General features: G+C 41.3%; 1 protein-coding gene across 1 annotated transcript in view; it reads left to right on the forward strand.

Annotated features, from left to right (window-relative positions):
- The window catches only part of cftr (CF transmembrane conductance regulator), a gene marked incomplete at its 3' end in the record, with an annotated part of 42801 nt that overhangs the window by 6697 nt on the left and 23077 nt on the right, over positions 1 to 13027 (forward strand). Inside the window, exons 3-8 of the mRNA XM_071531137.1 lie at positions 896 to 1007; positions 4579 to 4794; positions 5886 to 5975; positions 7774 to 7937; positions 8660 to 8785; positions 12270 to 12516. Coding sequence (XP_071387238.1) covers positions 896 to 1007; positions 4579 to 4794; positions 5886 to 5975; positions 7774 to 7937; positions 8660 to 8785; positions 12270 to 12516 — 955 coding nt within the window. The remainder of the gene's footprint in view (positions 1 to 895; positions 1008 to 4578; positions 4795 to 5885; positions 5976 to 7773; positions 7938 to 8659; positions 8786 to 12269; positions 12517 to 13027) is intronic.

Here is a 13027-nt window from a genome sequence, read left to right on the forward strand (position 1 = left end):
CCTCTCCAGCTCTCCTCCCATCACTCAGCGATGAACCAGTCAGCCAAATCACCCCGGTTATAAACGACCCATAGAGAACAATGCTGCTACTTACTGTAGCTGTGACTGTTTGCCAAGGCGGTTGAGGCAGTTAATCTAACAGTGTTGTAACCAGGGCAGGAAGCTTAAAGCTGCACCAGGCCAGATTTTTATATGAAAATACACCCGTCTTATCAGTCTGATCGCAAAGTGAGGCTGCAACAGAGAGGAGCATCCCAACAGAGAGGAGCGTCCCACCAGAGAAGAGCGTCCCAACAGAGAAGAGTGTCCCACAGAGAAGTGTCCCACCAGAGGAGAGCGTCCCAACAGAGAAGAGTGTCCCACAGAGAAGTGTCCCACCAGAGAAGAGCGTCCCAACAGAGGAGAGCGTCCCACCAGAGAAGAGCGTCCCAACAGAGAAGAGCGTCCCATCCCCTCTATCTGAGATGTTATAATTCTAGCGTTTGGTCACTGGTGGGAAAATCCTATCCTAATCAAAACTGGAAAATCCACATTCTGAGCATCTTTTAAAGAAAATAAAAAGAGAAGGTATCAAGTTGTATTTCATGAGGCTTTTTACCCTCAACTAAGTGTGTTCATCTCTTGAGTGTATTTCTTTCTAATTGACCAACGCTCCCAAAGAATCTCTTGCAGCTTTATCTTCTTTTTTTTCTTTTTTCTGTGACTGATTTACCAGCCAAAGAAGTAGAAAAGACTCTGAAAAAAAGGATGTTTGGTTCCCTGCCAAAGTGGTTGGTGCAGCAGACAAATGCACCAGCCACAGCCAAACTTCACCAGCATTTGTCTGGTGGATGAGTCTCCCACCCTGCTTGTTGCTCTGTGTAACAGTGCTGTAACTCTCTCTCTCTCCCTGCAGAGAATGGGACAGAGAGGTGGTGTCGGCCAAGACCAAGCCCAGGCTGATGCGAGCGCTGTCCCGCTGCTTCCTGGGCCCGTTCCTCTTCTACGGCGTCCTCCTCTACCTTGGGGTGAGTCTGTCTGTGGAGGAAGCAGGTCCAATGTAGCCTGTAAGGAAGTTTGGTACGAACTCTGTCAGAATGAGGAGTTTCCTTTCCCACATTTTGAGCATCTTTTAATGAAAATTGAAGAGAGAATGTCTCACGTTAGCTCAAAGGAATACATTTACACTTTTGAGGAAATCATTAGATCTTTTGCCTCTCGTTGGAGCTGCCAACGGGTGAAATTTGCAAAGTGCAGCTTTGACTTTTTCATCCCAACAGCTAGAGTGGCTGATGTATTCACAAACTCATTGGCCACTTTCACTATTTTACTAGCCACACAGAGCCTGGAGCACACACACACACACACACACACACACACACACACACACACACACACACACACACACACACACACACACTTTCCCACAGGGGCCAAAGATTCTACAAATGAATGCACTCATGACAGCGTAAGGCGTGGATAAAAAATATTCACAGTTTTTTTATTAACTCCAGAAAAAGTTTAAATTTCCAAGTGTCAGGTTCCCGAAGAATATGTAAAGGGGTTTCTTTTAGAGTCCAAAAAATCAAGTTATCAACATTTTGTGGTTTGAAGCCGACATTGGCCTTTTATTAAAAATCAGACATTGGCCAGTCCGTGTCGTCCACCTCTGATATGACGCAGTTTGTTTGATTACATATTTATTGTATAATTAATCAATACTACACTGATTGTCTGTGGGAATCCCTAAACCAGAATTGATTCTAATCCAAAATTTTGATCAGATCGGATTCCACACAAGTATGCATGTTTATTATACATGTTTATTATATGATTATTGTTATTATCGTTGTTGTTGTTGTTGTCATCCTGCGTTTGATTAGAAAGTGTTAGTGTCCCACGATGGTCTAAATGCTGTTTCAGAGACTTTTCCATCCGGTCAAGAATAAAATTCTGGGGTAAACACGGAATACACTAACTAACATGTAGCTAGTGGTATGTTACTTCTTTATATGAGCATACATATTACATAATTTATTAGCATCAGAATTACCAGTGGCTAGCAGAGAGGTAATGTATACATAAACTGTGACATAATGATAAATTAACAATGTCACTCTTGATTCATTAATAAGTGCTTAATCACTTATCAGCATGTTACTTACTAGCGACTAAGAGATGATTAGCTAACTGATATATGCATTAGTGGTTAATCAATGATGATAAATTAACTACATAATAAAACATTAACTACCAAACTGTAACGTGTTACCAATAATTGTAATTTTTTGACATGGAAATGGTCACATTTAATGATTTTGAATATCTTTAAATACAACAGACAAAATATTGTCAGTGCCAAGTCCAAAGTATTGGTATCGTTCTTCTAAAGCCCAAGTCACTCTGGATCAGAGCATCACAGGTCATGTGTACAGCAGGGATGGGATGAAATATCTAAATTCAATATATCGCAATTATAATAATGACAATTTGTTTTGTAGGGCAGAAAAATGAATCGTGATATTAGCTCCATTTTATTCTGCTGTAGTAATCACAAATGAGACGACTTGACCATCGCAATTTCACAAGCTCTCCATCTAAATTATATTAATTGCACTTTGTAATGCCGTTTTTAAATTGTTCTTTACATTCTAGCAAGCCAATGCCATCACTAGTGGCTCAGAAATAATCACAGTTCTGCACAGTCAAACTTTGTCGTCACTGAACTTGATCAATGTGTTTTAATCGAATCTGAATTGAATCGTGAAGCCCATGTCGCGTGTCGAATCGCATCATGATAGGTCCCATCCTTGGTGTGTAGTGGCTCTAAACGTCTCCACAGCTCCTGTAGATCCTTGTCACAAGCTGCTGTGCTGCTGCCAGCTCCACCTGTGTGTGTGTGTATGTGGTACTTGGGAGTGAATTGAGAGAGTCTATAGAGTTACAGTACCATGTCACACAAACATCACAGGCATGTGGCACCGGGGTGTCGCGATCCATCCCACCACCCGGGGGCTTATGGGAAGGTGCCGACAGCAGCCATTACGTAAGCTGGTACAGTAGGAGGTGGTTGCCATGACGACAGGAATGCCCGTTAGATGTTAAAGAGGGGTTGTGGGGAAGAGGGTGAAGCATGGAGAATGGTTGTCACTGTAAGTCCAAGGAGCAAAGTCAACCCCCCCCCCCCCCAGATCTTAAGTAACTGATGGTCAAACAAATGAGTTTTTTCGTTTAAACAGTTCACAGAGTTCCTACGCAGATCTGGAAAGTCTGGTCTGGAAAAGTATGGGAAATTATTTTGAGAATTTCCAGGTTTTGCAATTTGCACAAAAGTCTAAAAAAAGTGTAGAAAAACTGATCTTCAGTCCTGATACACATATGACATATGCACTTCCTCACAGTTATAGATCCACTGTCATTTTTATGTTATGATTTTTATGTTGTGAAGAATAACCCTCAGCTACACAGTGACATGGCCTTCTTGACAGTCATATTACCCTGCTACTATCAGCATGTATCATATTGACTAAAAGCTTCAAATTCAGTCAAAAAATCAAGGCTTTCCAGTGTGGTCAAAGTTTGGATTAAGTTTATAATCCAGTTTAAGTGATTCATGACAGGTTGTACAGAAACTGAAACCTGGGGCCAGTTGCATAAACATAGACCCAGTCTTAGACTTAAATATGACCTTAAGTCAAACTTTCTATAGACATTTATATTTACCAGTTCCTAGTACTTCTTGATTGTTGTAGATCTCTAATGGTTTGTTTCTGTCTCTAAAGACTCACTCTTCTTCAAGTTCTTTCCACAAACCAAAGATTTGCCATCCTTTATGAAATAGCTACAATATTTAAACTTCCCGCTCTGACAGTCAGGCCGATTCGTTGCCATAACAACAAAATTCTTAACTCAAGATTAGCCGGGAGGAAGGTGGCTAACTTTCTTACCTCAAAATAAATCAGTCGTATTATTTAAGTAACAGACAGTCTTAATTAGCTGAGTCCAACCTGAGAATGAAAGACCAGTCTAAGGCTTAGACTAGTTTTAAACTAGCTTTATGCAACTGGCCCCTGCATGGGTATTGACTGTTCAGATTCAGGCGCTCGTTTTCCTCCTTCAGAAGAAGCCATTTGCTGCCATTCTCTCTCATTTTGCCATGTGTAACATAATGATGATGATGATGATGATGATAATACTTTATTGTCAGATCCAGTCTGAAATGTTTCTTGCATCACAGCAGCTCCATTTGCAACATCACAGAAAAGACAAAAATTAAGACAGGACACAAAGATACATACATTCAACATATCATTACAATTACAAAAGACAATATTCAAGGCCCTTCAACGTACATTTGATCTGGGATTAAGCACTATATTTAATTTTAGGATTGACTGGTGTACAAAAGAGTGATTCAGTCTAACTCTATTAACCAATGCGTAAATGCAACAAAGTAGTGAAGCGTCCCCTAACTGGTACTAAAGGAAACTGACTATAAGATTGAAAATACCCTTAACTCCTACCAGAGAGAGTTTTCCAATCAATAAATAATATCAAATCAACGCCTCTCTCCCCTTCCTCCCTCATCTCTCGGTGTAGGAGGCGTCCAAGACGGTGCAGCCTCAGCTCCTGGGTCGGATCATCGCCTCCTTCGACCCGTTCCACGCTCCGGAGCGGCAGCAGGGATACTACCTGGCCCTGGGCCTCTGCCTGCTCTTCACCGCCCGCTTCCTCCTGTTGCAGCCCGCCATCTTCGGCCTGCATCACCTGGGCATGCAGATCCGCATCGCCCTCTTCAGTCTCATATACAAGAAGGTAAGGGGAGGAAGGGGGGGCTCGGTTATTTTTTTCAAAGTTTGATTTTTTTTTTTCTTTGGAGGTTCAGTGGATGAATCAAACATGAATGTACTCATCAGTTAATTTGCTTTATTCACATCGCTGCCATATTTTATCTTCATCATAGTCGGGCTCAGCTGATGCTTTGACAAAAAATTACTGAAAATTATAGAAATGATTATTCAAAGAATACTCTAAAATTACCTTGTTGATGATTAGAGGAAGCCAACTTACCCAAGAAGGTCCACATCAAAGGCTACAGCATCTAGATTGAAGGGAACATCCATGGTTTTGATTCAAAACGTTAGCTAATGTTAGCAGTCACCTATTTCATGTTGTTAACATTATATTCATCTCCAGTCCAATGAGGTTGAATTATTATTAAGCATCAGCATCAACAGCTTTTGTCCTAATTGTTAGTATTATGCCAAAATTGTTCAATACATTCATAATGATGCTTCTTTGACAGTCAAATTGTTAATGCTAGCTATGTCTGCTAGCTAACACTTGCGTTAGGTGACTTTAGCTGCTTAAAACTAGTGGTGGGAAGACCGATTTGATTCAGCGGTTTGATTGTCATTTGATTGTCATTTCACCTTTGTAAAAATGATTTGAATATCGTAGCCATTAACACTGTTGGCTCCGCCCCCGATTGATACGTGAATCGACCAATCACTACTTAAAACTGCTATTGTTTAAACCAGTTGTCGGCTACAAAACAATTCGACCAAGCTGTGCACGAGTAAGAGAGTTGTGTGAGCATTGATGACCTGAACAGCTTTTTCTAGCTCAGCTGAATACCTCATCATCTGAATACCTCATCAGCTGAATGCTTCATTAGCTGAATACCTAATCATCTGAATGCTTCCGCCTTGTTTAGCATGCATGTTGGCACAACAAACAGCATTCCCAGAATGCAGTCACGTGTACGTCCAGTAGTGGCAGTCCATAGGCTGGTGTGAGAGGCGTGGCCTGGTGTCCCCACACAGCCAGGCATCACCAGCTTCCTCTCTGTCTGTCCTATCTGTCCCTCTGTGTCTCCGCTGACCCCTGGCCTTTGACCTTTTCAGACCCTGAAGCTGTCCAGCCGAGTCTTGGATAAGATCAGCACCGGTCAGCTGGTCAGCCTGATGTCGGCCCACCTCAACAAGCTGGACGAGGTGAGAAAACCTTTGTCCATCCAGAAGCATCTGTGTGTTCATGTCTTTCTCAACACAGTTTCCGCCTCCAGAACAGTAACAGCAACACGCTCACTCTGGCGGAAGTCACAGAAGTCAAACAAACATGGAGGGAAGCCTGGGCACTCGCCGGGTCGAGTTTGTGAAGTTTGAATCCGTTACTGTCCGTCAAAACATCCTCCATTGGAGGATGCTCGCTCCAAACCAGTGGAAGATATTAATTCCAAAATGTGACACACGCTCTAAAAAAACATCAATTGCACTTTCTGAAGTGAACTTACAGAAAGATCTTTGCTGACAGAATGATCACGATTTTGGATGTAAATTCTTTAAATTGACTCTTAAAATGCATGTCATTGTTATGGATGGGAAGGTAAAGTCATCAAAGGAATGATGCAGTAGTTTTCCTTGGGGCCATAGCTAGTAGACAGAGAAACAGAGGAGTGACACTTCACACCCTCACTGACTTCAGTGTTATTACCCAACACCTAGTTATGTATTCTGTGTATTCGGGGACAATTGGAGGACAATAGATCTATCACAGTAGTGCCACACACACACACACACACACACACACACACACACACACACACACGCACACACACACACACACACACACACACACACACACACACACACACCCTCCTCCTATGTTCTCCTCTGATACATAAAGCAGACTTCTATGTCCGTACACATGCACATAGCTGTATATAGCTGTGTGTGTGTGTGTGTGTGTGTGTGTGTGTGTGTGTGTGTGTGCAGGCTGAACTCTGGGACAGCCGTAGGTCTCGCTGAGGCGTTGAATGTGGAAACACTCTGCAAGCTGCTCCGAGACAATTATCACCTGGCTTGGATGTGGCTTGGCCAGCGCACCGCTCTCTCCCTGAAATTATTATTATGAGTTACCTTGGCTGGCCATGCCAGTGTTTTTCTGATGCAGTGTGTGTGTGTGTGTGTGTGTGTGTGTGTCGGAGGGAAGGAGGGATATTGTGATATTCAGTAGGACGGGAGTTGATTCCCTTGCAGGTGAGAAGATATCAGGTGATTTATGTAGGAGAGAACTGAGAGAGTTTGTCACCAACAGTTGCTATTCAGAACAGTTGCTGGACAGAAACTGATTCCCCAGGGAGTTTCTTTCTTTCTTTCTTTCTTTCTTTCTTTCTTTCTTTCTTTCTTTCTTTCTTTCTTTCTTTCTTTCTTTCTTTCTTTCTTTCTTTCTTTCTTTCTTTCTTTCTTTCTTTCTTCCTTCCTTTCTTTCTTTCTTTCTTTCTTTCTTTCTTTCTTTCACAGTATACTAAAACCCCATACCTGCAAAAACCACTCTATACCACACTTTATTTCTTTTCGTCATTCACTCATTTTATCATTCAGTCATTCATTCAGTCATTCCTGCCACTGCCCAGCAAGCATTTCATGGACGGTGATGTACATTAAGTGTCCAAATTCAACATTAGTGCATAACTAAATATGATATTATGGCATGGTCAAAATTAATATTTAAACAGCTTTGGAAACTGTTTCGAACTGATATCAGAAAGATATTTTGGTTCAGATTTCACTAAACGATGCAGGTTGAAAGTTGATCCATCGTCTCAGCTTTCATTTTGGTTCTATATTAACTCAGGTTTTCAATGTTGGTGCAGGCCGCCGCATCATCGATAATTTCCCTACGGGGATCAATAAAGTATCACATGATTACTCCTATTATAAAAGACATCTTCCAGTTACCTTGTGCACATTGGTTAATAATGTCCTCTCTGTGTGTGTGTGTGTGTTCCAGAGCCTGGGTCTGGCCCACTTCGTGTGGATCACGCCCCTGCAGTGTATCCTGTGTGTGGGTCTGATCTGGGAGCTGATCGAGGTGAACGGGTTCTGCGCCCTGGCAGCTCTCACCCTGCTGGGCATCGTCCAGGCCTGGCTGTCCCAGAAGATGGGGCCGCACCGGTGGGGAGGCACAGGCTGCAAACACACATACATACATATATATTTATACATATATACACGTATACATATACCACATATACTCTGTACAGTGTACAGATTTACCGGTCAATCTGTATATTTCCTGATGTTGTGGTTAAGTGTACCCATGCACCGGTCAGTCTGTACATTAACTGGCAGTGTGGTAAATGTAGAAATAGCTCGCCAAAATTTCTCACATATTCTGGTTTATTTGCCATGCCCTGATTAATTTGAGAACTACTTACATTTACCAGTTTGTCTGCAGATTCTCCTCTGTGCTGTGTGTGTGTGTGTTTGTGTGTACCTACGAATGTCTGTGTCACTGTGTGTGTACTTATGTGTACAGTACATGCCTGTGTGTGTGTGTGTGTGTGTGTGTGTGTGTGTGTGTGTGAGCATGTGTATGAAGGGTTTCATTCCAAAAGGCTATACATCCAATTTGTAAGAAATCTTGCTACCTGAAATTAATCAGGCAATATTTGAAAAACATAAACGATTCTGTCATGAAAAAATATGAACTTTTTTATGCAAATGTCTTAAGTTGACTCAGTCAGCAGTCAATATGGGAGAATGGGTGTCATTTTTCTTTTTTTTTTTATGGTGGATATTTTGGTACAAAACTCTTCATATAAATGAATGTCTGTATCTATGCGCGTATGTAGCTGATGATTAATAGTAATGTGAAGCTCCGCCTCCGTCCGTAGGGCGAAGCGGGCGGGGATGATCAGCCGCCGCCTGGCGCTCACCTCAGAGATCGTGGAGAACATCCATTCAGTGAAGGCTTACGGCTGGGAGGAGGTCATGGAGACCATCATCAAGAACATCAGGCAGTAAGACACACCACACACACACACACACACACACACACACACGCCAGCTGCAGCAATGAGAGGAGACACCCTATCACTACCTATTTTTTAACATTAATTCATCCAGGGAAGGTTGACTGAACCAGCAACGCCCTGCTTCACGTTCACACATTTACACTCTGAGCTTCACTGCTCCTTAAAAAGTCTTGAACTAACTTATCTGAATTTAAGACCGAGATCTTTCTATTAGAGGTTCAGTTATTTTTCCAGGTTCTTCTCTGTTTTTCAGGGTTTTTTGTCCACTCTTAGATGAATATAGAACAGGGTTAGTAGTGCAATCTTCATCCTATCTGCTTTATTAAACACAACTGAACATCATGTCCCTTAACAAGTAATTTCCTGGTGTCCTTTTCCTTTTTCTACCCATTTATACTTTCCCAACTTTCATTAGCTGTGTTCAGTCAGAAATAATAGACTGGTTTTGACAGCTTTGTTTCTTTATTTTGATTTTTAAATTTGTCTTATTTATTCAATTCCAGGTAGTGTTAAAAATGTCTCAGATACCAAGTACAACCACAGTCCTAACTGTTGCCCACTGAACATCTCCTCTGGATCTGCTGGGGGTTAAGTGCCTTGCTAAGCGGCACCTCAACAGTAGTATTAGTGTTGAGGGAGGGGAAAGTGTTTTTCATTCACTTTCCTTTCTCAGATATTCCCAGCCAGCAGAGATTTGGACCAGAAACCTTCGTCACAATCCCACATCCCAAATATGGGCAGAAATATGTGTCACTAGAAACTAAAAACTAAACGAAATTTGAATTGCGAGAACTGAATTTGAATTGTGAGAACTGAATACAGTTTCAGAGCAAATTAATTCAATTTCATAGTATTACATTCAGTTTCAAGTTTATTGGAATTCAGTTTCAAACTAATAAATTCAATTTCAAATTATGCTATTCAGATTCAGTTTTTCAATGCAATTATACAAGTTAAACAATACAAATTCAAATTATGTGATTCAAATTCAGTTTTTTAATGCAATTATTCAAGTTGAGCAATTCAAATTCAAATATAAATTTCAATATAAATTTAAAATTCAATTTCAGTTTCTAGTGACACATATCTCTGCCCATACCCAAACCTTTAGGCTATTTCTGCAATGACAGCTAAACTGGAATTCTTTTCTCATGCTAAAAATACTTTGGAGATTGCATAGATATAGACAGAGAGGTGGAGCTAAGCAGGATAAAACACTAAAGTGTTAGCCGACATCACACACAGCGGGCTTCGACTGTAGAACTGGAATCAAACCGGTGCTAAATCTGAGAGAGAGATGTTAAAACGTGTGGTTAGTCAGCAGAACCGCACCGGCGTCACTGCTGCCCATCAGAGCCAGGATCAGCATCACTTTAATCGCCAAGTGCAATAAATGGGGGATAGGGGGGAATTAGACTTGGTGACATTGGTGCAGAGATGTGTTGATAACTCTCAGAGCTGACACACATGGCACAGGGACAACCAGGCTTCACATTTACCCGGTAATAGCAGCTTTAAAAAGTGACATGCTGCAAAGTGTTGCCAAAACATCTTTTCTCATGCAGGTTGTTCTTTGAGGAAAAACATAAAACAAAAGAACACGACTGTCCAGGAGATGAAACAGAATCACACGTTGTTCCTTATTCCTGAGACTTCGAGCAGATTAGATAACCTCTGTCAGTGAATTAGTAACTGAATGACTTCCTGCAGGTTCAAAGGAACCGTGAGTTGAGTGTGTGTGGGTCACACAGGGTTGGCAAACACAACCAGCAAGAGGCATTCAGCGGACAACAATGCTTTCTTTATTGAAGGCAGAAGTGGCCGGTCCGACTCGTGACGTTCTTCTCTTGCTGCGATGCTCTTTGTGCAAAAAAACATCCGGTGTAAACACACATCCATTGTCCTACGTTGTTGGTTTGTGTCTAATAAAACAATTTAACAGTTAATGGGAAAATCATTTGTGTTGACGTTAAGTGTCTAATTGAATTTGATGGTCCATTCATTTCAAGCATTTAGCTGACAGTAGGGGTTCAGCGTCTTGCTCAAGGACACCTGAACAGGATGCATGGTGAGCTGCATGGCATTTCCATCATGAGACTGATTGCCGTTTTTTTTAGCCATAACTATTATTTATGTGCCGGTGGGAAAGTCCGACATCCAGGACTTCCACGTAGGCCATTATTTTGTCGGAAAATCAAACCTGCAAGACAAACGATAAACAAACATAAACTGTTATGGAGGCTGCAGCTTTGCAACTTGGCGAGTTGTTCAGTGCTGGCAGAGGTTTGCATGTGCCTTCTAGTATTGTAAAAGTTCTAGTGTTTGTTTTATTATTGTTTTATTGTGTTATTAGGGTCCCCATTAATGACAGCTAGTCTTCCTGGGGTCCTCACAAAAAGCAATACAATACAAATAATCAATAATAACATAAGAGAATACTTAAGACAACAATAATAATAGTATAAGGAAACAAATTAATTTAAACTAAATCCAATCCAATGAAAAAAATAAAAAATATATATTAACATAGAACAAATAATAACAATTATAACAATTCAATAAAATCAAAGTTTACATGGTCAGTTTCATCAGTTCACTTTTGAGTGCCTTTTTGAAAGTGTAATTATTCTTTACCAGTCTGGTGGATACTGCCCTGATACTTGTCAGGGTCATTTTTCAGTTTCAACTGTGTTTCGCTGGGAAAATCCCAGGCAGAGCACAATATGACCTGATCTATCAAAGAATTAACTGTCAACAAATAAAAAAAGACCACTAGCATGGCTTAGTGGTTAGAGAGACGGTCCTGTAACTGAAAGGTCCCAGGCTCGAGTCCCACAGCAGCTTATACTGTATGTGTCAGTTAACATCTATGCCTCCTGCCATAGTGTCCTTCCTTGAGAAAGATAAGTTAGAGCAGAGAATATGCACATGATTTTATATAATTTAACAATTAAACATAATTCACTGCACCTTATAATAAGTTGACCGGGTTATAGAAGGGAAGTTATTATAGTAGTTATTCGCATTTTTCCATTTGGAGACTCCATTTCATTGGTAACACTTTACAATAAGGGTCACTAAGTTAAGGGTTAGTTAATGCTTAATAAGCATTAACTAACCCTTAATTAACAGTTAACTAATGTGTCTGGTAATCATTTACTAATGGTGTTCATGTTAACTAAGGTACTAAGGTAACTGTTAATTAATTAACTTAGTGACCCTTATTGTAAAGTGTTACTATTTCATTTTAAGTCTCTTCTTCATGTTATCTGAAAATCAACTGCTACAGAAACTACACACAATGGTTGTGGTGGTAGTTTGCCTCAGATTTACGACTCCTGAAATCCAAAACTCCTGCAAAATTCTATTCTATTCTATTCTATTCTATTCTATTCTATTCTATTCCATTATATTCTATTCTATTCTAATAGTAGTCAGTCACAGCCTTCCACACTCCCTCTCTCCTCAGGGATGAGATGACGCTGACGAGGAAGATCGGCTCTCTGCGTTACTTCTACAGCGCCTCCTACTTCTTCTCCGCCATCCTGGTCATCGTGTCGGCCATCGTGCCGCACGCGCTCAGTAAGGGCATCATCCTGCGCCGCATCTTCACCACGGCCTCCTACTGCATGGTGCTGCGCATGACGCTGACCCGCCAGCTGCCCGGATCCATCCAGATGTGGTACGACACTCTGGCCCTGGTCAAGAAGATCGAGGTGGGTTGGAGGGGGGAGGGGGGAGGGGGGAGGGGGGAGGGGGGAGGGGGCTGGGCATGCCTGGGGGTGATGTCATGTATCAGTGGCTAAGACCCCTGATGGGTGGTAAAATGTGATCTGTATCTGGACAAAACGCATGTTAATGCAAGGTGTAAATGCACACAGCACGCATTTCAATGGGAATGTGATGGGATCTTCCAGACCTCCAGCCATTCACATTAGTCACAAAGAATTGGCCCAGGGAATAGAAAACATTGTTGCATGTAGAAACATTATCAGTAGAAACATTGTCATTGTTATTTTTGTTCGTATCCACGATTTGTGCTTATTTTGTGAGTACCCATTGTTTTCTGGGATTCACCAATGTTTTCTTATTTTTGCTCTTCTCTTAGGTAAGAGAACATTTTACGAGTGGTCGAGAGCACTCTTACCAAGATAAGAAAAAAACATCTCGTTTTCACAGTCCACAAATTGTTTGTCCAACGCAAGGAAACATAAGTTTTAAATTTGA

Source organism: Centroberyx affinis, unplaced genomic scaffold (genome assembly GCF_046629955.1).
Source record: "Centroberyx affinis isolate AG114_WGS23_722 - 3 ecotype Tasmania unplaced genomic scaffold, CSIRO-AGI_Caff_v1 ptg002038l_1, whole genome shotgun sequence".
Taxonomy (NCBI): domain Eukaryota; kingdom Metazoa; phylum Chordata; class Actinopteri; order Beryciformes; family Berycidae; genus Centroberyx; species Centroberyx affinis.